General features: G+C 41.3%; 1 protein-coding gene across 4 annotated transcripts; it reads right to left on the bottom strand.

The window, feature by feature from the left end:
- Window positions 1–1,421: 1,421 nt before the first annotated feature.
- LOC103143295 (protein FAM49A-like) lies at window positions 1,422–23,622 on the bottom strand. 4 transcript variants are annotated; one of them, XM_007559763.2, is made up of 11 exons: window positions 23,506–23,622; window positions 19,774–19,853; window positions 12,872–12,993; window positions 10,891–10,996; window positions 8,003–8,139; window positions 7,820–7,897; window positions 7,571–7,687; window positions 6,350–6,429; window positions 5,083–5,209; window positions 4,022–4,092; window positions 1,422–2,793 (listed from the first exon to the last, which is right to left on the bottom strand). In XM_007559763.2, exons 2-11 carry the CDS (start codon window positions 19,841–19,843, stop codon window positions 2,730–2,732), a joined length of 972 nt encoding a protein of 323 aa, XP_007559825.1. In that variant the 5' UTR covers window positions 19,844–19,853; window positions 23,506–23,622; the 3' UTR covers window positions 1,422–2,729. The 4 variants fall into 4 exon arrangements, with proteins under 4 accessions (XP_007559825.1, XP_007559824.1, XP_007559826.1 ...); XM_007559762.2 differs by lacking the exon at window positions 19,774–19,853 and adding an exon at window positions 17,864–17,943; XM_007559764.2 differs by lacking the exon at window positions 23,506–23,622 and adding an exon at window positions 22,250–22,274.
- Between the last annotated feature and the right edge of the window lie 3,663 nt (window positions 23,623–27,285).

The raw sequence follows: 27,285 nt of genomic DNA, 5'->3' as shown, positions 1-27,285 counted from the left end.
TTTACAGCCTAATCTTTAAGCTTTTTTGTAACCTTCTCCCAGTTCGTTTACTAATGTTTACTAAAGCTCTGAGCCCTTCATAAACATGTATTTATTACATTGTTTAAATGACTATAAAAGCAATTGAATTTTATTTAGTTATCAAAGGGGGCCGCCCATCACACACTTCAGATTTATTTTGGTAAAATACTTTGAAAACTCAGTTACAGTACTTCTTGAATGTCTTTAGTTAACTCTTTTAGTCCCTTTTTTATGTGCTTTACAAAACTCACCTTACTTTTCATTTGTTGCTGTTTAATGAGACAATGTGAAGCTATATATTTAAAAAAAAAAAAAGTCTATCACCTAGTAGACATGTTCTCAAGCTGATTCTATATATTTTGTTGGAAACTGTACCACTAGTAACTTTTAGGGTGAGAGTTGGCTAGCTAGGTATGTAATGTTAGCTTGTAGTTCATTCTTTGCTGAGAACTTTACCTCTACTGACTTCTTAGGTGAGACTTAGCAAGCTACCTGTTGATAGCTGATTTGGAAGTAGCTCATATTTTGTTGGGAACTGTGCGACTCATAACTTCTTGTGTGAGAGTTAGGAAACTAGCTATGTAATATTAACCAACTTGCAAGTAATTAATATTTTGCGGGGAATTGGACCACTTAGCTTTTTGGGTGAGAGTTAGCAAGCTAGCTGCATAATATTAGCTAGTTTGCAAGCAGCTCTCACAAGTAATGGTAAAGAGTTCGCAGCAGAGGATGGAAGCAGCTTGAAGTCCTGCTTTCATGCACGTTTTACTTGCTAAAGTTTAACCACACTGCACTGATGTAGATGTTTATGTTTCAGACAGTTTATTACACCACACAAAATCTGTAAATGTGTGCAGTTTCTCACAGGAACATGTCATTTGGCTCTGAAATTGAAATTCGACAAACATGGTGGCTTGAATAAAATACTGATGACATAATCTGTCGTTAATACACAGACACTGATGGAATAAAGTCAGTCATGTCTCAGATGTGACACACAAACGCACAACGTCAGCATTTGAATGTAATAAATGACAAGTTTATTGTTGCACAAAATATACAAAAAGAACAAGCAAATGGAGAGCCCCTCCCCCTCCCCTCTGGTTCATTCGCCTTAATGAAGCTGAATTTCTGAAACCTATGACTACGGCAAGTCCGATGGTCCAAGCCAAACGCATGGTAATTCTGAGAGACAACACATACCCGAATTCAGCGTCACTGAACAATTAAAAATGAATAGAAACACCTTATTTACACACTCTTGTCAGAACTTTTACAACATGCCATCTATGTATGTATGTACTGGGCACACATCCCTGTATAGAAAATATATTATAAATTAAATCAGACTAAGGTCTATGGACATCCAAATTACAGCATTCCTTTATTATTTTTTGTTGTTGTTAAAAGTTTTATTTCCGATTGGCTGGCCCTCGGGCTTTTCGCACTAAAAGAAGGAACTCTGGTTGGGTGGATTAAGTGGGAATGTGGGCTGAGAGTCCAAGCGGAGCGTGTTAGACAGGAGAAGCCTCGCTTATTTACACCGGAAAGCTCACATCTCTCTTTTTAAAACGCCAGATCTCTGCCTGTCAGCTCTTCTTTTTTTTTTATTTTATTTTTTTAAAGATGATCAGCAACGCATCAGGACTACAAAACTCCTCCCCCATAGCCAGCGTGGCGACGCAACAGGAGTGTAAACGACTCAGCTTTTTTTGGCACTAGGTGAAGAAGTGTGCTGTAGGTTCCCATGAGTGGTGCGTAGGTTTGATCTGCTAACGGTTTGAGTTTTGTTTTTTTTTTCAGCAGAAAAAGCTGGATGTGATTCCATAATGAAGCATGTTTGTTTTGCTTTATTGTTTCTTTTGGTCTCTAAGAAGCTAGTGCTGTGATAGCTTTAGCAACATTAGCACCATGGAGAGAAGACAGCCTAACAAGGGTTTGGGTTTCTTTTTTTTTTTTGTGCTGGAACGTTACAAGGGTAGATGTCGTGCCAAAAGGAAAACTACAAATTGGATGGATGGATGAATGGGAAGTGATTCAGGGGGGTGAAAACAGAAAATGTAGGTCCTTTCATCCTGTAGCCCACAGCTGTACTGATGTGGTGGTGTGTGGGTGTGTGTGTGTTGGGGGGGGGCAGAAAGGGCAGAGAGGCAAGAAGCAAATCTCCGGAGTGGATCCATCACATTGCTTCGTTTCGCCTGAGTGTGGGGATCAGTGCAGCTGAGGGATAACCGAGGGGCCGAGCAACGGTTCCCGCGGCGACGAGGGGAGGCTTCCAGGAACCGGTAAGAAGATGGATGCTGTTTTCTCGAAAGGGGAGTGTGCAAAACTTGTCTGACTAACAGCAGGAACACGTAACTCTAGCTATTCTCACATTTCGGTTCTGACCTTTAAATTTTACCCCCCCAATAGAGCTTCTTCTGCTGTCCTGCTTAATAAATATCTATAATCTTCATTTCTGGTTTCTTCTTTTGTTCTCTTTTCTTACTTTACAAAATGAGAGACAGAATGATGGACGGCTGATAATATATATAATTAAATTCCTCTTTTTCTTCTTCTTCTTGTCTTCAGGTTGCTCCAGACCCAGAGATGCTTCTCTCCGTCCGTTGTAAACAAACAGCTTTTTCAGCCTCTGGCGACTGTTTCCCCCCATCCCTCCTCCGTCTTCAGGTGCGCTCCGACATTTCTCCCTCTCCTCTGGCGTTCCTTCATTGCAGCAGGGCTCTGATTTGTTTGGAGGTGCTGTCATCGTTTAGATGTCGTGTCGTGTACCTGAAGAAGAGAGAGAGGGAAACAGAAACAAGTCAGAGCACATCAACCAACGCGAGAACGTTAAATATGTAGGTATGCTAGATGTAGCCACAAGCGCTAATTAGCATCTGTAGTCCCCTGGCAGGATTACAGAAATAAATAAAAACAGTTGACACACACCGTCACACACAGAAATGACAAGAAATGGTTCATGATGGTACAAGTCAGCAATTATAAAAAGCAAGAAATACCAATAAAAAAAAACATTTAATTGAAATGGCAGCTCTGTTAGCATAACCTCACGCACAAGAAAATTAGAATATTGACTTTTAATTTTACATTTTCCATAAGCGATAGTAATTAATGGTAGTCATTATTAATAAGTGTAACTAAAACCTTTTCTTTACTGTTATAGTTTTGAGTTTTTTGTTAACACAACAAACCCGACTCCAGATGAAACAAACACTTTTATGTACGGTTGAGGATCTGTCATGCTGAGGGCTCATTTCTTTTACAAAGGCCCAGAGAAATCTGGTGGATGTCGTCATGAATATTTTTTAAATTTCTTTACATTTCATACAATGATAACGATAATTATTAATAATAATTGAAAACACCTCAAGATCAGTGGTTTCTGGGTCTCAGAAGGAAAAGAGTTCAAAACATGCGACTGGATCCAATCAGGAAATATTTTGGTGGGAAAATTAGATTATTTAGATTATTGTAGATCCAAAGGATTAAAACAATATTTTCCTTCGCTTGCCGTACTAAAAGGAATACGTACAATTTCCACATTTTTTTACAATCAGTTGTTTCTACGTCTTTGATTTTTAGTGTATTCTCAAAAAAAAAAAAAAAAAAAGACAATACGGGTCAGTTTTTTATTTTTATTTTTTGCTTTGAAAACGTTTAAATCTAACGAATGGTTGCAGCCAAAGTCTGCTTTGGTCTGACAGCCAGTGGATGATGGAGGTTTTATTTACCATAAAGCAGAAGTTAAGCAGTAAACGAGGTTAATGAGTCGTGGATCTTTGTGTTGTACCAGACGTTTTCTGTTTTCAGATTTTAATTACACTGATAGAAAGTGTGAATAAGTGGGAAACGAGGATTTTGGAAAAAAAAAAAAAAAAACTAAAAACAAACATATTTTTCAAATGAAACATAACATTTCTCTCATATTTTTTCCCTGTCTCACATTTTCCTACTGCAGTGAGACCTTAAGTGTGTCCATCCCAGCCTCTGTACTCACCGCAGTGCGTTCAGAAGCCCCTCCACGCTGTTGGACGGCTGCTCTTTCAGCACCTTGATGCAGCCCTTCATCTGCCAGCCAACAGAGACGACACAGCAGGTTAAAGGTCAACAACCTGGGCTCAACCTCGCCTCATGTCTACAATCTGTGGAAACCTGAGGACGACTGAACTGCCTTTTCTTTATGGGATTTGTTTTGTTGTTGCATTTCTGTGATTTTAATATTTTCTTATTTATTTCAAATTTTAGTCAGTTCATTTGGGTATTTCCAGTCATTTTTGCCTCCCTTTTCCAACGTTTCTCTCATATCTAGGGAGGCGTTCCCATAGCAACAAGTACCGTGGGCCGTCATGTGGAAGGCAGTTCTCTCATAAGATGGCAGACGGCGAGTTTTCCACTAGTTGGAGCAAATATTTCAATACTTTTCACTCTCCAAACACGTGTCAGTATGCTACCGACATGTTTTATCGATATGCTAGCAGAAATGTTTGCTTTTATTCACGATCCAGTCAGATTTGTAAAATGTCGATTTAGACCTTCTCTTTTAAGATGAAGGGTTAAATCCGACTCCGTAACATGATCAGTCACAATGCAAACACACTAAATCTTACTGAGTATTTTCAGTCTAATTTCTGGTGCAGACATCTTGAAATGAGAAAAAACAAACTTACAAGTACATTTTCAGCAAAGTGTAGGAGCTCGTAAATAAATCCTTAATACTGATGAAGAGCAGCTACTCCCATTGGCAGATTAGTTCACTCATAACATGAGAAAACTGTCTTGTTCTGAGTGAAATAATCTGCCAGTGGAACTGGTACTTTTCATGAGGAATTACTGACTTAGAACAAGCTCTTATATTTCACTGAAGTTAGGTTTGTCTTATTTCAGGTGTGCTAAGATATCTGTGTCGAACACCTTCACTTCTTCCACATGAAGGTGAAGAAGTGAAGGTGACAGGTGTGTTCCTTGATCCCAGTCTAACCCGTAATGCAACAAAATGAGCAACGTTTTCGCTAACTTCACACACGCGGCTCTCCGTGCGCGTCCGTGACCACCACTCACGTCGATTTTGGAGGTCTTGGCGAAGGCTCCGACGGGATGGACGTGGTCGTAGAGGATGATGACGCCCACCATCACCCTCATGCAGAACAGCATGGTGTCTGTGTTGGTGAACCGGCAGCGGTACTCCCTGCAACACACAGCGTCACAAAGAGGCTCAGCTTCTGCACTGCAAAAACGCAACATCTAGCAAGGGCTTGTCAGTCTAGTTTCTACCGAAATGACACAAAACTAGCTTACAGGTAACGTTTCAGCTTTTTTAAATTCCTTAATATTGATGAAAATGTGCTGGTTGCACTGGTTGATTGTTTGACTTGTAGTGACATTTTTCACGAGTGAAATAATGTGCCAGTTGAAATCGTTTTTTAATCGATAGTGAGGAATTATTGACTTAAAACAAGCTCCTACATTGTGTTGAAAAGCTACTTTAAGTCAGTTTTAAGTTAGTTTCGTCTTATTTATGGTGTGCTCAGATATTTGCACTAGAAACTGGACAAAAACACTTGGTGAGATTTTGTGTTTTTGCAGTGTGAAAGGAAATCCTGCATTCAGATTAAGGAGCAGAAAAGGACATGTTGTTGTTGTTTGTATGTTTTTTTGTTTTTTTCATTTAGGAAAATTAAAACATATACGAAGGTGTGCGTTTTCAAAAGTTAGAAATTTATTTTTGTTGTTGTTTTTTGGTGGAAATTTGTAAACACTTTAATGTTGTATAAAATATTTTATGTCCATAACAATTTTAAAGTAGAAATAATAATAATAAAAAAATCTGAATAAAAACATGACTTAACTTAGAAAAGTGTCATAAAAATGTAACATTTTCTGTTAAGTCAACTTGATGAAATAATGTAAAAACTTAAGTAATTAAGTTGGGACAACTTTTTTTAAATAAAATTTTTAGTTTATTATTTTTGCTAAATTTAGTTAAGTCAACTTAAATGTAGTTAAGTTGACTTGACTTGACTTATTTATTTATTAATTTATTTATTTATGAGACCGCAAAAATTATGTCTTGAACTTCAAAGTTGATACAACTTAACAAAGAAACTAGTCTGAGTCGAGTTGAGTGAGCATTTTTTTTACAGTGTAGAATTAAAGTGACCAAAAGACAAATCCAGTTACATAAAGTTTCCCATCTAGAATCCGTGCGTATTAGAGTGAAACTATTGGATTAGCTTCTCATAGTTTGGACTGTCTATATTATTCACTTTGAAAGGCTGTTAATTAGAAATTAGATCTGTAGCATCAAGAAAATAAAAAAATCACTCACGGAGTCTCCAGCATGACACGACACACACACGCCATGGTGCTCAGGCAGTCTGTGGTGTCCTCTATCGGCAGGGTCTTGTTCTGCGCACAGACAACCAGAGAGTACTTTAACTTCAGGATCTTTAATGTGCAGAACAGAAAACAAACATCCAGAAACGGCTGTGACCACTAGGGGGAGACAGAGCGCACAGAAGAGTAAACTATGAAGTGGAAGCAACTTGGCAGAGATGTGGGTGAGCAGCCTGTCCTCTGCATTTTGTATGAGGCTCAGCAGCGTCTCCCATCAGGAAACTGACTCTGCAGCTTTTTAAAATCATGGATTATTAGTGTTATTTTATTTTTTTAAGGAAAAAGACAATCGGAGAGAAAACCTTTCCGTTACGAGAGGAGCGTAATACTTCAAAATACGCTCAAAAACGTTTGCCAGACTAGTAAATTAAACATTTATCAAGAACAATGTACCACAAACGTAAAAACAGACCCACACTGGGTTAAAAACAAGGTCACAATGAGACGGGATCTGTTTTTAACTTGCTGCTTTTATTAGGGACAACGTTCTTTAGCCTTAAATCGAGACTAAAAATAGTGTAGACGATTAAGGGTGTTTTGAACTGTAACAAATAGAATATTGATCAACATATTTTGATATATATTGATGATCTTGATGATGGCACTCGACAAAATGTAATATTTATTACTTATTTCTCAATTGTTTAATGTATTTTGTTCTTATGACTACTTGTGTTTTCATGATGTGAAGCACTTTGAACTGCTTTGTTGCTGAAATGTGCTAATAAACGTAACTGATCGACTGATTGATTATGTGATCAGGCTCTGAAAGTCCATAAAATCTGCTTGGTTTTCACAATACTTGCTCCATTTATCCAGTGGCGGCCCTCAGAGGTGGGCCAGGGGAGGCCGTGGCCCCCTCCTGAAACATGCTGAGAGTCTAATTAATGTCATAGAAAGACATAAAGAGTCATCTTCTTCAATGAAGATGTAAATGTGAAACCATAAAATAAATACAAAATAATAAAGAAATAATTTTCTTTCTTTTTTTGTTGTTTTTTGTTTTGTTTGCTGTGTCCCCCCAAACTTTTTACTGGTCACTACACTTTTTACTAAAAACAAAACAAAACCAAAAACATTGTTACTCATTTGACTTGTGTGCTTTTTGCTTTGTTTTTTTGTCACTTAAACTTTGACCTGCGATGGACCGTACCTCTGAAACGAACTTGGTGGTGGCGTTACTCAAGGTCTTCAGCATCGGTGTCGCCTCGGCGTAGAACAGAGACATCCGATTGGCCATCTCATTGTTCACCTCGTTCTCTGCGTCCAGCTGGAAGAGATGCAACAGTTTGGTGACGGGTTATGAATGTGATTCCGTTATTATTACTGAGTTCTCAGATTAATACTGACTTATCAATAAAGTAAACCCATTCTGCCTCGGTGGGCTTTGTCCTGATCTTACCTGCTGGTTGTTCAGCCTGTTCCTGCTTATAGTCCTCCTGTAGTAGCTGAAGTCGTTCTGAATGGCCGGGTTTGTCATCTGCACGACAGGAAATGGGACGGAATCGATTTCAAGATGTCACTAAACCAAAACACGGGTCAGACTTTTGCCGTAGGGCTCGTTCTAAAAGCGACTCTTTCCGACCTTTAGTTCGTCGAAGCTGAGTGTGAAATGAAGGATCTCTGCAAACTGTTTGGCCAGCGCCTGCTCTCGCTCCAGGTGCTGCATGGGGGCGTAGGGCGGGCTCGTCAGCGCCTCCAGCAGGCTGCGCAGGGCATTCTCTACAAAAGGAAAACACAGCTCAGAAACTCCAAACCAGATCTGTCAAACTCAGTATTGAAATTCTGTTAATTTCACTTTAAAACAAAGACATGAACAGTTTTATAAAGTGGGATGTTCACTGTATAACATAAGTCGATATCAGTATTGGATCGAAACTAGCATGATGGATTGATACTTTAGTTTAGATTAGTCTTTGCAGAAAAATCAGACCAACGTAGCGTTTTCCTTCTACTTCATTAGTTTGCGCTACAGAAAACACACAGTAAAAAAACGTCAAGGTTTGTGACAAAAAGCGATAAAAAGCTGACGCTGTGTGTTCCTGCTGTGCAGCTCGGCGTCCCTCTGCCTGTCGGGTCGGCGGCTGAATGAACGCCGTTTGGCTCACCGGTTCTCAGGTGTTGCTGCCGGTAGCAAATGCGACAGCAGAGACTGACCTCGGAGGCCGCCTGCTGTGGGGACGGATCAAAAGCGAAACCTCCTGCGGCCGCGTCTCTTCCGCCACATTATAAATGCATGACGGCCGTCTATAAATACAGCAGAGCAGTGTTTAATCTAAAGGGCCGGGGCAGAAACCCACGAAGCACCTGCTCTCCGTCCTGCGTGAAGCTTCGCTTTGCTTTGCACAACGGAACCAAAAAGTGGAGGATGAAGAGAAAAAAGGCTCTCAGGATGCAGAAAGCGAGAGGCGGACCCTCCGGATGGTGAAGGATCCAGTCCGTTTCCCTCTCCGTCATGGCGGAGGTTGAGGTCTGATAACAGCCTCATCAATTATTAGCCAGGCCTTCGCTTTATGGTAAGCTGAGAACAGCGAGTCCCTGAAATGGAGGTATTATTGGAAGGCAGAGCAGAGGCGGCGGCTGAACTCTGCTTCACTCTCCCCGACTCTTTCAGCACCGGATGGCCGTGTAGAGCTGTTTCCCTAGCAACGGCTGCCTGGCGGCTTGGGCAGGATGCTGCGGAGATGCTGCCGAGGACGCTGCTACTGCAGCGCGTGTGTTTATAGGAGTACTGCTGGACTAAAAAATAAAATAAAATAAAATAAAATTTCACATGGCGGCTCTGAGATCTGACTGATTTGTCTTTTGGTGAAAGCTTGATTCTCTGTTTCCTGTGAGTTTTAGATGTTCCACTCCTTAAACAGACCTGACATAACAAACAAATGTAACATGGAGTATTATATATAGTAAAGAGGGGACTAAAACCAAAAGATACTGACCCCACCTCGGGATGTCAGGTTTACAAAGGTGTTGAAGCATCAGTCAGTTATGTTGTATGTTTGTACAAATGTGGTTCTTGCATATCATTTCTCCCATTTTGTCATTTTCCACTCCAACTTTGCACCCAAAACCGACCAATTTCACTGCAAAAACAAAATCTTGCCAAGTATTTTTGGTCTACTTTCCAGTTCAAACACCTTAGTGCACAAAACTAACTTACAAATAACTTTTCAGAAAGACACAGGAGCCTGTTTTAAATAAATACTTCTTTATTAATGATGGAAATGTTCTGTTTATAAGTTTGTAACTGGAACTTTCTCATCAATTTTAATGAATTATTTACTTCCAACAAGCTTTCTGAAAAGCTACTTATGAGTTAGTTTTGTCTTATTCCAAGTGCAGGAAGATTTTTACAGTAGAAAAAAACCCTTTGTAAGATTTTGTGTCTTTGCAGCATTCGCATTAATTTACTGTAAACCATGTGCAGGCTGAGGAAAGCTCACCCAGCTCCTCACTTTCAGCTCTCACATCTCTGAGGGTTGTTTTTATTTTCATTTGGATGTAAATCCCCATTTCCAGTCAGACCCAGACGTTGATTCGGACCATTTCATTGTTTCTAGCCTCTTCTCGGTGGATTTACTGGTACATTTCGGGTCATTTAAATGTCAAAGGTTTCAGTTCTGCTTTTGTTTTAACTTTTTTTTTCTTATTTACAGTTGGTTTCACATTTGTTTGCACACATACCATTAAAACTCAACTTGTGCAGCCTTTTTCTGATTGTGCTGAAATCCGGTAGATTCCGCTGCAGGTCCCATGATGACATTCTGTTTTTGGAGACTTCAATCAGTCTTCTCTCAGACTGCTCTTCTGGACGTGTTCTGCTTGTAGACTATTTTTCAAACATCAGAGTGGTTTATTTCCAATGATTTTGAGAGCTATTTGCCAGACTTATACCCTTCCACATTCTTCTTTCAGACGGCTTTTTCGATCTCCAGACGTTCGAGGTTTAAACTTTGCATGCAGCTGAAGCGAAACATCCTAACTTTGGTCTTTTTGAAGTTGGAGTAAACGTGTTCTGATTTATGCCTCAAACAGAAATTAACTTTTTATTGCAAAAAAGAACATTTCAAAAGTATTTCCTCCTGTTTACGTTTCTGTGCGATATGGTTTGCAATTGTTCTTAAACATCAATATGTCATCCTAGTATATTAGAAAAACACATGCTGGTGTAAAGTGTTCTAATTTTTGTAACATGAATGTAGATGTAAACTTTTGCAGGAGCTAAGAATAAAACTCAACTTTTGTTCCTGTAAAACTGCAGCACAGCCAGCTGCTGCAGCAAGATAGAAAAGCAGCAGATAGAAAAGTTGTGGTTTTCTTTATTAGTTTGCTAATTTATACTTGTAAGTAACATGTACTAATATTAATAAGTTATAAAAGCTCCCTCCTTGTATGTTTCATAAATCTCTACTTTTTGGTGTCCTGCGACCCTCTGAGATGATTTTTCTTTCTTTTTAAAGATAAACGTCTCACCCAGTCGGAGGGAGAACTCGTAGAACCTCTTCAGCTTGGCCACCAGGGGGCAGACAGCGTTCCAGGCCTTCTCCTGCAGAGCGAGGTCGCCCGGGTTCTGGATGGCCTGCAGGAAAGCAGCAGGAAAACAGAAGCTGCTTCAACTTCTTCATATCTGCACCTCTAAGCCGTATTTCACATGAAAGAAACATCTTTCTGTTCTGCCTGTAGTGCAATTAGCACAGCATCACATATTAAGATCTAACGGGATGCAAATGAAGCTTGCAATACCAGTGAGATCCAGCGGTACTGGGAGACTCCCAACAAATCCAGCTAAATAACTGTGTTAGCGGCACTAAACCAATCAAATTCCAGGGAAATCCTTGAGCTATTTTGGCTACAAGGTGATATGTAAATCCATTTCTCATAAGAAATGCACAATTATAGCCCTACTTCTAATCTAAAATTACATTTTGTTGGTATTATTCCAACTGTATTTGTATGTAGTAGCAGTCCTGCCGCTGCTGCGCTTCGCTGACTGAAGATGCAATGTGAAAATGTGACCAGGCCCGGCGAAACACGGGCTGATGGATTTTTGTGGTTAAATTCCTCCAAGGTCTCAGCGTCAGCAAAGAACAGAAATGATTCAGCGTTCGTAGCTGAAGTTAGAAGAAGAAAGTTATCAGCAGAAAATTTTTGATAGATGTTGATGTTCAGTTTCTACCAGAGGTAATCACACCCCATAAACCCTCTACATTTATTTTATGTTACAACAAAATTCAGTGTGTCTCATATATCAGGGTTATGCAACACAAAAGTAGAGAATAGTTGGGAAGCAGAAGGAAAATATTGCATTTATTTAAAAACATCTGCAGCCCACTTGTGTGGAGATATTTGGAGAACATCAGTGAACAACAAATAGCATCAAGAAGAGTGAGGAACACGACAGTTAAAGGATGTGAAGGTTAAAGCGTGTTGGGTTGTAAAAGATACTCAAAGTGGGAAAACGTGGGAAAAGGCATTCTGTCAGACGAAACCAAAGTTCATCTTTTTGGCCTTCATGGAGCATTTGTGGACCAAAAACAGAGAATAAACCTAAAACGTACCGACTGTGAAACATTTAGCCAGAGGTACAAAAGATCCAAGAATATCTGAGAACTACGGAGATAAACTGGGGCCAAAAATTTTAGTTTTGAAACAGAAAAATAAAATGAAACCAAAAGGAAATAATTGAAACTGAAAAAAGTAAAACTGTTAAAAAAAAAAAACTTCAATTTGAAAAGTTGTTTTGAACTTTTTTTCAGTTTCAGATCTTTTCTTTTCAGTTTTAAAACAGACAAAATATTGAGCAAACTCTACAGCAACAATTATAGCTTAAACCACAGATAACGGTTTAGTTATAAATGCAATGGAGAATCTGTGGCAAGACTTAAAAAAAGACGCCGTCCATCCAGTTTGCCTGAGATTTCCACAGTTTGCAAAGCAGAACGAACTGAGTGTGCAAAGCTGGTACAGAGAATCCCCAAATATTATTATTCGCAGCGATGAGTGATTTTACAAAGCAATATTGATTCACTTTCACAGTTTCCCTCAGAAAACTTGTTAAGCCTGGAGGTAGGGGGCGCTAGGACAGTCATCCAGCTGCCTGCTGTGTTTTTGAGTTAAAAAATGTTTAAAGTTGAACGAGAATTTTAAAATATCACTAAGTAATTATGTGAAGACATGATTGACAATACCTAAAGACCAACTATAAAGTCTGTGAAAAGGCAAACATGAAAAAGAAAACTAAAGTAAATAATCGCAGCCAGGTGGCCCGCCAGGCTTATGACACTCTATGGGAAACCCTGACTTTGCATAAAATCCCAACAGAACACTTCAAAGTTCAAAACCTTTTGTGTTCTTGATGTTTTTTAAACACCGTCACTCGGATATCTGTGTCTCTTATCTCCACATGTGACGCTCTGAGTCCAAAGCGTTGTGTTGTTTCTGTGCTGCGCCTCACCTCTCGTATCTCCTGCCCCGCGCCGTTGTAGGACTGCAGCTCGGCCAGGATCCCGTGAGCCTCCTCCAGCACGGCGCTGACTTGGTTCCACACGGCCGTCTCCGCCTCGGTGGGCTGGGCATCTGATCGGGAGCGGGGGGAAAGGTGATGTAAGGCGGAGAGGAGGGGTGAACGTATTCACAGAAAGAAGACCAAGAGCGAGAGAAGGGGGTTAAAAACAAGAGGAGAAAAGGAGGTTAATAAGGAAGAAAGAGCGAAAGTTATACTAGAAGGTCAAGAAAAAACCCCTGAGCTCTCTCTCTCTCTCTCTGTCTTTCTCTCTCTCTCTCTCTCTCTTTCTTTCTCTCTGTGGCTGCAGAACTTCATCAAATTGAGGTTTATATCTGGGCTGAGAGTTAAAGAGTCACTCACTGACTTCCTATGTGTCAAGAGGTCAGAGGTCAGTCTGGGATGCCCTCCGTCACACAGTCAGGTCTGACTACAGACTGCAGACCAAACGGAGTAAATCACACTGATTTATCTGAGGCTGGAATGAAAATATGTTTCTGCTGTCCATTCCTCTAATCCATGTAATATCTTATGCTTCTTCTTTACCACTTTATGCGACAATTTTGTGGACCAATGCAGATTTATTTTATTTTTTTGCCTTTAAGGTTAGTTGCCAAAGGAAGAAAATATCCAGACCTGCTCTGTTCTTGTTCGCTTCGGCACAGAGCCTCATCGTTGGCTTACATTTCCGATTTGTTTGGGGCTTTGAATGGTTCATTCGAACTTTTCTGTTTAAACAAACATCTTGGATGAATTTTATGAATAAGAATCAGAGTGCACAAGTTTAAATTCATCGTGAAATTTTTACAAGTTTGCCTCAAATAAAGACATACAATTCAATTTTGAAACGAATAGAAGCGCAGCTCCTGATACCGAGCGCATTAAAATGTGTTTTGGATTGAATGATAGCAGAGGTTGAGCCTAATCTTCTGCTTCATCTGCATTAATAATGTACGCCATGTGTCAAAATGTCTGTATCTGGAGACCAACCTACTAAAATAATAATAATAACAAGACATTCTCCAGAGATATGCTGGAAACCTATTGGTGGCTGTCGAAGCAAAAAGGATTTCTCTGCAACTTGTTGAAGGATATGCATCCAAGGATTAAATTTATTTCTCCTAATTGTTGCTTCATAATTATTTGAATTTGCTTGTGTGTGCTGAACATCTATGTCAAATCCTGTCCTTTCTCTGCTGTGTTTGTACGCTCTCTATGGAGCTAAAATTGTCTCATAATTCACAAATGCACAGACTAAGATTCTCTCCAGGTTCTCTGGCTTCCACCAAAAGTTTCAAAACATGAACTGCAATCAGGTCTGAGTGTGTCTGTGTGTATCGTTAATAAATAGGCAACCTGTTACTAACAGAGACTGAAAACAGCTGCATACATGCGAGTCGTGCGATCACACCCACCTATAAAAAAAAAAGGTTTCAAATGAATCATTGAAAGTCCAGAATCACTCTAACATTTATTTTAATGGTGAGTGGATGTAAAGTTCAGGACGTGTTCTGTTTGAGTCACGGTACCGTTTGGGTTTCTTGTCTGTCTCTGTGACTCAGGTGGAACGTGAGGGAGAGTTTCCCGGGCTGCAACGCCGCCGGTCCCTGCAGCCGCAGGCACAGCCGTCCTGCCGAGAGCCAGCAGTCATGGGAGATGTGCCATCCTCATGCACACACCGGCTGCCCTATTAAGCGCCGCAACCTTTGCTATTTTTATAACGCCTCATTACAGCCTCTTTTATTCTCTGGGTAAACAACATGCCGTCTTAACTAGGTGTTAATTAGGGAGCGATAACAAAACCAATCTCCAGACCTAAACTGGAGGAGCAGGAAGTCCTCTCGCAAGCGAAGTGTGTTTGTGAGTTTAGCTGAGATAAAACAGGAAGAAACAAGTAGCCTGAGTGAGCTCCCTACAGGTTTGCTCCTCTCTCTGCTCATCGATTTGTTGCACCATTTTATTCTTTCCATCAGATAATCACATTTAGGACGTTATCATCTGAACGGACCTGGCTGCTCGGTGTCATCTACCAGAAAGTTTTGTTCTCTTTCATCCAGTGTGATGGATCGGAATAATCCTGTTCCTGTCATGATTTTTTTTTTTATTATTATTATTTTATGGGGGCGGGGGGGAAATCCCCAATCTTGTAGTAGCTCAGAAACCTTAGAGGTTGCAGCAGTGGATCAATGGAGCTGATACTGGAAAATCCAGTCGTGATTTGTGATGATGTGCAGGAATCTGTTTTGGGGATGTAGGTAAGCCGTTGCCATGTGATTTGATGCTTTTGTTTTTTATGTTACCAAGAAACAGAACAGGCGTACCTGATAACAGAATTACTCCTGAAATTATTTCATTGTGCAAATTTTTCAGTGTAATTTTAAAATCACATGTAAACGCTAATCTCTCTACCCACTGGTTTGGCTTAAAAAAAAAAAAAAACAGTTTTCTGCATCATTTGGTAAAAAATTTTTTTTTTAAATGTTCATTTTTAAGCATGATGTTGTCATGATTAAAATTTTAAAAAGCTGTCCACAAAACGTCGCTAGTAGCCATTCAAACACAGCCCTGTAGTTAAGTTTTCAGGCAAAGGTCGGCTCAAACCAGACTTGTGTGACAGAGGTGAGAGCATCCTCCGATTTGAGAGAGAGACAGAAACAGAAAGAGAGAGAGTGAGAGTGAGAGAGAGAGAGAGAGAGAGAGAGCTCACAGATGGCACAGAGGTGGATGAGGAGGGATTGTGGGGGGGTAAGGTCTTCTAAAGCTGCCATTCCCTACTCTGACTCATTCGTTTTTGCTTTTGAAGTCGAGTGAATCACATGCATAATGAAACGGGGGGGGGAGGGATTCAGCCTATTTGACAGTTTGACGTCTCACGCCAGCAGCAGTGAGCTCCCCCGACTCCCGCTCTAACCTACAGCTGGCGAGGGAGGAGAAGAAGGAGGAAGACAGCTGTTAAAGGGGGGAAGGTGGCAAAGAAAGGGCAGGATATGAACGGATACAGGGCAAACACAGCGTTGTGAGAAAGTATTTGCCTCCCCCCGACCCAACACTATGACGTACTTACAATGTTTCAGGTCAAGTAAATCTCAATATCAGACAAGTAAATAATGAAAAAAGCTAGCCAAACCAACCTGAACCCGTGTTAAAAACCTGTAAGTTGTTATGTGACCTTTGGTGGTAACAAGTGACAACAGGCATTGAGTCTTTTATGTCTCTTTGGAGGGATTTTGGCCAACACTTTCCAACATCTTGGTGATCCCCAAAATCCTTCAGAAAAATATTCTGTGGACTGATGAGACAAAAGCTGAACTTTAAAGCTAACAGCATTTCAGAGAACATCGTTCCGACAGTCAAACAAGGTCTGCGGCTGCTCTGCTGCTTCGGTTCCTGGAGGACCTGCTGTGATTGATTGAACCATAAATGCTGCTCTCTAGCAGAAAAAATCCCGAATCAGAAAGTCTTGACTTGAGTTTTTCAGCAGAGCAATGATCCAAAGCCTGCCAGCAAGTCTGCGTCTGAATGGTTTGGAAAAACAAGACACTAAGAAAAGGTTTTGGAGTGGCCTACTCAAAGAATGCCCATAAATCCCAGTAGGATGCTGAGCCATCTCCTTAACCATGCTGTCCATCCTCTTAAACCCTCCAATATGAATGAAATAAACATGAGACGGGTCTTTGAGTTTTGGGGGTTTTATTTTGGTGAACAGCAGAAACCATTTTGCCCAGTTTCTTCGTCTTTGTTCAGTTTGTTAACTCTTGTATTTTTCATCTTGAAGCAACAATGGGAGGCTGGCCAATCCTGAGAAGGTTCCTCACTGTTTCATTTCTTCTCTGGTTGTGGATAGTTGCTCTCATTGGGGTTTCCTGCACTCTTTATAAGTGGTTTAGTAACTGTTGGCAGACTGGAGCGTCTTAGCCAACTTCATGTTGTCAGACAGGTTCTGTTTCTTGCTTCTACAGACCTGGGTTTGACTAATGAAACAAAACCACCAAATGGTGGTAAATTACAGCTAGTTGATGACAAACACACTTTCACATGGGTCCAGGTTGGGTTGAATAGCTTTACCTCCATAATAAAATGAAATACCTCGTTTGAAAACTGCATTACCGAGCTTTTCATGATATTAAAACTAGATCTGAAACATTTAAATGTGACCAAATAAAATCAAAAACAGATACAATCTTTAAGGAGGAAAATACTTTTACCACCCTGTGCATCTACATCCTAACAGGCTCTTTGGTCCCGTCAAGTTTCTAGCAGGTAACATAAGTAACAACTAATAAAGAAGAAAATTGATATTTGATCAGAGAATGGAAATAACTTTGCAGTCCGTTTCATTTCAATCAACTCTAAGACGTCAAAGATCTTGTTAGGATGGATGATTTTTGCACTGCAGCCTCTAAAGTGGAGGAAGAAGGAGAACGAGTGATTGTATCCACAGCACTTTTCTCCACAGCCATTCTCTCTTTCTCAGCCTCTTCATCACACTCTCATACACCCGCATTAGTGGAAAGCAAACACGCAGGAAGACCCGACATCCAGCAGGAGATGAGGAGGATGAGGAGGATGAGGAGGATGTACTTGGATGACGACAGACTGTGTGTAACATCGTCATCGGCAAGCAACAAAAAACCCACACAGGACTGACATTTGCTGTTTATTTGTTCTCATCTTTCTGTCTGTGACGATCAAAGCGTATTGCTTCCCATCTTATAGCAGTCCCTTCTTTTGATGGATTCTCTCAAAAGAAGCCAAATGATTCAAAAATGCCAGTCCGTGAAAGGAAAAGATAAAGCGTGGAGGGAAACAGAACAGAGAGGGGGCAGAAAACCAGGAAGTAGAGATGGTACGATGTTAGCTGAGGCAGATGGAATGGTGTCAAAATAAAAGGGAAAGGCAACAAAGAGAAAGGGATAACTCAAAATAAGAAGCTGATGGTCTCACGTTCAAAGTCAAGGAAAACTATTGGCCCATGCTCAAGTTCGGCGCAAGCCAGCACTTTCAGGAGGTTTCCCATGAGCCCCCTGGAACAGAGAGAGGGGAGAAGTCTGTGGGTGATGAGGGGATGGCGGAGGGGTTGTGCGCACACAGGTGTATGGATATGTGTGTGTGTGAGCCGCATATGTGTGTGGCGTGCAGGAGGCGGTGTGGTGGAGGTGGGCGACCGGATGAGAGAGCGGTTTGTTGGAATGGCATGGTGGGAGTAAGGCCTGGGTGATGCATGGCAACACTGACAACAGAGCATCTTCAGTCCCGCTCTCATGTGTGCTCACCAACACGGCACAGAAACGTGCATGGAAGCAATAACTACATGGCTACATCCCTGGAATGCACTAGTTTGTGGTGACAAATACAGAAAAAAACTGAAGACATTAAACACATATCTAATCCTCCTAAATGTACAGCTTGTATACTTTTCTATGAAAGGCAAAGGCTGGTTTTAAGGTACATGTTGTCTTCAAAAGTCCAGTTTCCTGCTTCCCCACCTCTCACCTGAAACTGCGCAAGGTGTGTATGAAGGTAAAAGGAAGAAAATTACCTTTAACTTTATGAAACAAGTGAAGTTAATCATGTGTGTAGCTTCATCTATCCTCTACATGGCTATGCTAGCTAAAGTTGTTAGTTAGTATAGTTAGCTAGCATGGCCTAGTAGTTAGCTAGCAAGGCCTTGTCAAGCTCCTGACATTAGGCGCAACAAGCAAAACTACTGTAGGTGTTTAGCAAAATTTAATTGGTCATTATTTGCTTTTATTTTGTCTTTTTCACCACTTTGTACGTCTGTTTCAGGTGTAGCCCTAAACAGATGTAGCCTGTTAGCTCTCTGGTGAGCTAGCTAACTCACTACTTAAAAGGGTTAAATTCAGATTTTTTTCCTTTGAGCTTCAAAAATCTACACAATCTTTACACACTAAATATCCATACAGACACAACTAACATACGGCTGTGATTTCAAGTTCGGTCCAGAGGACGTGCTGGCAGCCTAGCAACAAGAGTTGGTAAGTTTTTAATACTTTTCACACATTTCTCTCAAAATGTGAATAAAACTGATTAGGGCAGAAACAATTAGTCGCACTAATCGTGATTACTGAAATAATCGACAACTAATTCAGTAACCAAATAATCATGTGCGCTAAACTTAAGCAATGCCATTTTATTGTAACTTAAGCAATAAAGTTTTTATTTTCTTACCCAGAAAAGTAACTGCCTATTATTATTTGCCTATTTTATACATTTTGAATATTGTAAGTGTTTAAATGACTATATAAACAGTGTGCACATTTATTTTTGGATTACTTGACTAATTGTCAGAATAATTGATAGAATAAATGATTACTAAAATAATTGTTAGCTGCAGCCTGAAAAATTATACAAATAAAATGTAGCTTACTGGTCCTGGCTTTAGGGAACGCATGAGATTTCTCTGGGTTCTCCTACTGTCCCCACAACCCCAAAAAAGCCTTATGTGCATTTTAAGCAAAGGTGATTATAGTACTTTATTTTTGTGAATGCTGCATTACCATGAAATCAAGGTGTTTGTGTTTAGAGCATTATAACGTCAAGCCTTGTCTGCTGCAGGTGATTCTGTTCTGATTCCCAAAAATGCCGATGTCTAATAAATGGTATCTACACAATTATCTGAGTGAGAGTGGGACTGAAGAGCATCTGATAATGAGAAACAACACCCTCAACAACACTCCATCACACCATCAACGATTCAGCAGCTCACACCCCAACATTTCCCTCCCCGCCCCACTTCGGTACCCGGCCACCGACCTCCCACGGCGCCACCTTCCGCTCCACACTCACAATCCAAGCACACAGACACGTGCACACACGCCCTGGCGCTCACTTACTTTCAAAGTCCAGGAAAAAATGCGGACAGTTCTCTAAATCCTTGCCAAGGACCTTAATGAGGTTCCCCATGGCCAGCGACCTGGACGGGAGGAAACAACAAAATGCATACAGGACCTGGCAGCGCGCAAGAAACACACCAACACACAGCAGAGACATGGAGGACACCTCAGGTTCATCTAACCCGTCCGCATTTCTGCCTCGCTCCTCGTCTTCTCCATCCTTCTGTTGAGGCAGCATCTCCAGAGAGGAAGCAGGCGCCCCAGTCATCAGTGACACTGATCACAGTTTATGTCCAATATGCTGTATCCACTTACAGCGTGGTCTAAATCCAGCGCCAAATCATTTAGCTCACTTACTGAGAGTCACTAGAGCTGGGCAGTGGTTTTAATCCATTTACATTACTATAGTAACCCAATAAGAACCCGCCGTATACAGACTGCTCCCATCTAATGGTTTTTATAGGCAGTGGTCTATAGATGCTTTGCAGAGATTTTTTTTTTCACCTTTGAACCAACATGGTGGATGCTAGAGCTAAAAAAAAACACAGGTAGAATGAGAAGTGCAGTGCTTTGCAAAAGTATCCATGTGCATTTTGCAACATTATGTTCATAAGGATGAATTTCATTGGGATTTCAAGAGTAGACAGACAAAATGTAGTCTTTAATTGTGAAGCAATAAGAAACTAAATGTGAATGTGATCATTCATGTTAAAGTTTTCCCAAAAATTCTGAAGTATATTTAGACGTTCAGTATAACTTATTTTCCGGATACATAGTACAACTTTATAGCACAGTTAAGTAACTACATTACCTTCAGTTGTTTTGAAAATACTGTATATATCAAACATAACTTGAAATAAATTTGACTTTGCAATTTGATGCCTTGAAATTGGGCCTCTGTCTCTTTAAGAAGCTCCTGCTCTTTCTGACACATCGCCTTCAGCACGTCATCATAACAACACCTTTCCATTATGCTGTTTACAACAGTTCTATTGTAATATTGGACTGAGAAATAGTTTCCATGATGAGCTCATCAGAACCGCAGGTCAATTATATGTTTGCTAATTGCTGATGGCTAAGTCTGGAGGAGCTGAGTTGGGAAGGTGGGGAAGTTGGAGATTATTTAGCTTCATCTGTCCTGTCATCAGGTCTAACCAACTTGTTTGTTCATATTAAACAATAGCAGAGATGTGGACTAACAGTCGTCCTGTAATCCTTCTTTAAACCTCACACACCTCCATCCTGGATCTTTCTGCTGTGGTCTTTGTGATGCTGTTAGTTCCTCTGAGCACTGAGCAAAATTCATCCTGCCATATTAAACTACCACTGGTTTGCTGATTACATGGCATCTGAGTCTGAGTATCAAAAGAAAACAGCACCGCACTCTTCACATTTTACTTAGTTTTGGTCTATGTCATAAAAGCCCAGTGAAATACATTGAGGTTTGTCACTGTAACATGTCAGAATGTGAAAAAGTTCAAAGGTCATGCACAGTTTTGCAAAACACTGAAGGTATGTTATCATACTGCTGAGCTTCAAAGTTTTCCTGAGCGTCTTTAGAGCAGGTAGAGGAACAGGAACATTCACTACCAGAAAGTTTAACCCAGACTGGGACACGGCAATAACAGACACAAAGCTCTGTGGATGTAAAATCTGTGTTTCTTGTTGTACAACAGGAGGACTTTGGTGACAGAAGCCAAGGTTTTACTTCCTCTGCTGTGCTATGTTAGCACTCGGGAGGGGCCTATCGGTCCATGTAGGAAGGATTTACAGCCAGCATTAGCATGTTTACGAGATGCCACCGTCCCTCGTGCAGAAAAAGAACAAGGCTCAGTCTTTTCATTACCACTCGACGAGAGCGGGGGTCGCAATGCAGCACCGAGACACAGCCGGCCGGTATTGATGTTCTGCATCATCTCCGATGGTACCCATGCCTCCTCAAATATCCTTCTGCGTCTATATCAGCAAAGAAGTACCTCTGCATGCTGAGTCATTGCTCCAACAAACGAGTTTAGCCCACACCTTATCTAACTTTGCCTTATAACCTTGGAAAATACATGAACGGGAGACTTAATGAGGGGCTGCGATGTTAAGTCGAGAAGATTCGAACCACATCCTCGACCACAAGCGACTAAAACCAGGTGACGCAATGTTTCCCTTTGTCAGAGGTATCCACACACATATCAGCACACACACGAGAAGCTTAGACTGGAGCAGCATGAGGTCCATCCCCAGAGCAGCGCTCGGCGGATGGTTGCCAGGATACCGTTGGCCTGGCAATGCCGTCTGCTCGCCGCAGCCGAGGACGGAGGGAGAAACGGTGTGAAGCTTGCACAAACGGTCGCTGTTTACTGCCTGTAATGTGTGTCTTTAAAATGAAACTGCACCTCGCTCGTGGCAATCACGAGGCCACGGCATGTCGAGTTTCAGATAGAGGAAATTAGAAAAGCATCTCATGGACTCTCTGTCATCTTACCCTCTTTTCCTCTTGGTGCTGCTCCTCTTCCTTGGCTTCTTCACCCCTAACTCTCTCTCTTCCTGTCTTATTTTCTCGTGCCTTCTGAAAGCGTCGCTGTGAGTAAATCCCCTAGTTCTTCCAGCTCAGAGTCCCCAGCGGCTCCGGTTTGCCACTCGCCGTCTCTCTGGAGACGGATGTAAACTCGTACTCGTGTCTCTCTTCCTCCCTCTGTTTGAGTGTGAAGTCCACTTCGCACTTCTCTTTTCGACGTCTATTTAAAGCCCTGTGGTTTTCTCTATTAGCTTCGACCCGGATGCTGCTCAGTTCTTCCTTTCGTTGTTCACACCTTATTCAGAGGGCGATGCTGTGCAGCGTTGAGGGTGTTGCCGCAGACCCGAGGCTCTGTTAATTTCTGCCTCTTTCTGACGCTTCTCTGTCGCCGCTCATGTTTCTGTTGCACTGAAAAGCTCATTTTCTCTTTTAGTTTCTGACACCAGAATGTGTTCCTCAAAAAATATTCCCTGCAGCTCTCCTTTCTGCCTCACTTCTCCATTTCACCACTGAGCAGCACTCTCCCGACTTCTTGGCCTTATTTTGTCACAGGACATCTCCGTCAGGGGGCCACTTGGTCTCGCTGGTGGCCCTTGGGTGCAAAGACGTCTAAGAAGGAGGCAGGAGGCAATAGGGGCCACACATTGCATAATAGTCATTAGATCACTGACTGTTGGAGCATTGAGGCACAACATTCCTGGAATCGGGAAGTGCCATCACCGGCTTCTGGTCGCAGTAGTTTCTCATACATGCAAACAGACACAACCTCTAGATAGCCAGAGTGAAAGTGGAGGAAAGAATCCCTCTTACGCAACCAGGGAGCAAAGTGGAGGAACCAAGCCGAGGGGCCTCCTCGAGTCTCAATGAAGACACATCTCTGCGACCACATGGGCATGAAAAGCAGACCTGGTTCAGACCGGGAGCCAAGCAGCTGAGCTAAGCCTTCCTGGCTCCTTTCAGCTCCCGCTGAAAGAATCCTCCTGTTACAGCTCAGCAGCTGAGCAAAGACACAGCACTCACTCTCTTTGCCAAGTCCAACTTCTATTAACTCACCAATTCAAGCTTCCTCTGTACCCTCTGAGAGTCTTTCTGGAAACCACAAACTGCCCTCGAGTGACGGGACGCTCACCGGCCTGTGGGTCAAACCCGCTCAGCAGCTGCGCCGAGTGAGCCGGCTCTCCAAAAAATAATGTGTTTTTGCTCACTGTCTTTTGTTTCCCTACCTTCTTTGCTTGTGTTTATCCCACTGGAACACTTCACTGCATCAACCAGGGCTTCTCAGCTCCCCGCGCTGGTTACAGCATCAGCACCCGACACCTGGAGAAGACGGACAGAAAGGAAAGAGGATCATCATCAAACTCAACACAGCAAAATGGCTGGTGCTTGACCAAGCAGTAAGTGAAGAAAAATCTTTCTTTTCAGCTTTGTGGCTGAAAAACATCAATACATCATTTGGAAATGTGAACCACAAACAAAAATTCAACTTTAGCAAAAATATTGGAATGGACTGTTAAGGCCTGCAACGTGAGGCTAAAACATCCAGTCTTCTGGTGTTGTGGGCTTACACAAGGAGCCTTCTTAAAGGAGCAACATTAAAGCTATACAGCTCATAAATGTAAATGAGAAACATAAACTTGCTAACTCAGTTTCAAAGCTACTTGTTAAACCAATGCCTGGAAAGCTGAACGCACATGTCGCGCTTTCTTCTGTACTTTAAAGCTCATCAAATTAATCTCATTATTGTGCTTCTTACGCAGCCTGGACCACGTCTGACCCGCTGACTGGTGTAACTATTAACACCGCTGCTGCCGCCCTTGCATCATCGAATCTCATCAGGAGAGAGTGCAGACTGGAGGAAGGTGGCATATTTGCAGAGTGGTTGCTAGGGAAACACAGCCTCTCATTCTCATGGCAACACACACTCAGGCATGGCTCGGTGTTTTCAGTGCGGCGCCTCAGTTGGATAACGACGGTCCACACTGAGTTCACTGTTTCCTGTGTTTCCGGATTCATCCCGGAAATATTTTTGCTCTTGTGGAACTTCCACATCCAGTGATTTACTTGGGGAGCTTGACCAAAATTGACCCAGGTCAAAGGGTCAATGGCTGCTGATCGCCCCTGTGCATAGGTCAAATCCACACCTGTGGACATAATGGAGGGGAATATCATCTGTTAAGGGAGATTTATCTGTTCTATTGCTTTGTTAGGTGGAGGTATTTGAAGAAATATACAAAATCTCATTATCTTACAATATACTAAACCTGTCAGAGCTGTTGCCTTTTGTATTAAAGTATATCTAAATATGTGCAAGTTTCCAATTCTATCCTAAGCCCAGGGCTCTTATAGCGCTGATGGATTACTATTTTCAGTTCTCATAATTAGCTTAGCGCTTCCGTTCGCGGTTTGAGCTCCAAACCTTCTGTTTGCATTCTCAGCACTTTTTAAATTTAACCATGAGCTGTGCTTAATATCATCGCACTCCCGTTTCACACTCCAAGAGCAGAAAGGTGCAACTAGCTATCTGGAGCATATGGGTCAAACTCAAGGCCCGGGGGCCAAATCTGGCCCGTCATAGCTCTTAATGTGGCCCTCTAGAGTCCAAATAACAGCTGTGTGCTCAAATATTATTTTAACAAATCAAAGCAGTTTTGTACCTGTACACTGTCAGATTACATCAATCAGTTCCTTCTGTTTTGAATCAACAGATCCCCACATTTTCTCTTGAGTTTTCTGCAAAATAAGTCAAAAATGTTGGCTTTAAGTGATGTTAACTCCCACCTGCAGGGGGCAGTATGTCTCACTTCTACAACACTGCTGCCTCAGTCTTACTTTATGTCAAGTTATAGTCCGAGAACTATGTGGCGAGTAACAAAACAGTCACATTTACAGACAAGTGCGCAAATATTTCAAAATTCCCCACAAGCTTTTCTGAATTAGCCCAATAAAATCTGTTATTCTGATTGCAAAAAACATGAAATTCCAAAGGAACTAACCAGTGTTACAAGATGTTCAACATTATTCAAATTTAAGCAATTCAGGTCTATTTAAGCAATTCAGATCTAATCGACAAACACAGCAGGAGGGAGAAGGAATGGACCGGTTTCTAAACTAGCCATTTCAAACTTTTGTTAATAATGCCATTTATGAGCCCCAACTACATGAGCTACTTCCTCAGACAAATTAGCTTGACTTGACTTGAAAGTAGAAGCCATATTGGGGACTTGGGAAAACAAGTGTACTGTTCAGTTTTGTCTTATTTCAAGTCTACAAAGAAATTTGACCTAGAAACTAAACTAGACCAAAAATACTTGGTAATATTTGGCATTTCTGCAGTGCATCACATCATTCAGTATACCGTACTGTTTGTCTGAGCAGCATATCAAAAATGAAAACAATCTGTGTGTTACAGCCGCAGTTCATAAGGTTAGTGTGTATTTCTGAAGTAGGCTAAAGCCAATCAGTCTGATCCCCGGAAGACTTTGATATTGACACTGCACTTATGAGTGTCATCATGAATCAGTGTCCCGTTAATCAAATATTAGCCTGCTCTGCCTTCTCCAGAGAGCAGACACCATCAGAAGGGTCTGGAGAGCTTTACCCGTCCAGCAGCAGCAGCAGCATATCAGGCTCATCGTCAAAAGGAGGAGTACGTTTCCAACGAAAAGCTCAGAAATGTTTGGATTAATCTCTGGGCTTTTTCTAGAAAAAAAAAAATAGAAATGTCCGAGTTTCAAAAAGCAAAAATTTGGTACAAAAAACTCAGAAATGCTAAGATGAAACTGTAGAAAAAACAAGGAAATTTCAGAGTTTCGAAAGTTGGAAAATTGGAGAAATCTCCAAGTGTTCTAGAAAATTTTGGGGATTAATCTGAAAATTTCAGAGTTTTTTGGCAGAAATTTATTCCTTTTTTTGTCTCTTGTACGCTGTCGTAGCTTTCTCACAAACTCCTCACATAGAAAGTCTTGGTTGTACAACTTGCTGAAAAAGACGCTTCTTTGATAAGATTAAAAAAAAAGTCTGCGGGAAATGTTTTTTTAATCCGATCTGTCTGACTTTTTCGCTCTCTCCAGCCTTAAAGTCTCCTCTTTGATGCATTCTGCTTGATCCACCTTTCTTCTCACACACCTGTTTGACTTGTTCTTTTGATCCTGTGCCTTTGTCAGCATATCTAAAGATAGCGTTGAGAGCAGGAGGCTGTGGTTGTGTCTCCGAAGAGAGAAGAATCAGACGGCCTGTTCGGCCTCACGTAAACAGTGCAAGTCTAATTTTTAGATAACAGGACGATCAGGTTATTTAAGGACAGAAAGGAGAGAGAAAATGCAAAACAAACCCAGCATATGTGACAAAGAGCGAGTTTCTGGAATAAAGTGGGAGCTAACTTTGTCAAATGCACCTAGAACATCACTGCTAATGGATCCCTACAGCCAAATGGCCTCAGGCCAAAGATACACTTGATGCACTGAAAGGAAACTAAAAAGAAAAATCCTCAGGAAATGTTGGCGATGGCTGCCACTTATCCTGTAGCTCTGTGTGCCACCAAAATGCCTTTCCAATCTGATTTAGACCCAACGATAGACGCTTTCGTCTTTATAGCCTAAAAGGAATCTGGAACCTACAATTATGAGATTTGAGCTACAGAAATTTTACTTTTGGACAGTTGCTATGATACGTAGCTGTCGCAGTAAAGTATGTTCACATCGGGGAGCTGATTAGTATCTCAAAAGTTCAAGTGATACCTAAACTAGAAGCGAATGTTGTCATTCTCATCACTTTCTTTTTGTCGTTTTGTTTTCCATTGCTAATCTTAAGGCATTTATTACTGCAGTATTTCTACGTTTTTATTCTGAAAATCCCAATTTGTAACCCAGTTGGTTTTGGGCCCATTTGAAACCCACTCTTGCAAAAAACAATATTGAAGACTTTTGGATTTGACCTTTTCCATAATCTGCTCTATTAAATATGGAGGCTTTTATTTTGAAGAGTACTCGTAAAAATCTAAACCT

This window comes from Poecilia formosa, unplaced genomic scaffold (genome assembly GCF_000485575.1).
Source record: "Poecilia formosa unplaced genomic scaffold, Poecilia_formosa-5.1.2 Scaffold107, whole genome shotgun sequence".
NCBI lineage: Eukaryota > Metazoa > Chordata > Actinopteri > Cyprinodontiformes > Poeciliidae > Poecilia > Poecilia formosa.
This window is presented reverse-complemented; position numbering and strand designations above follow the sequence as displayed.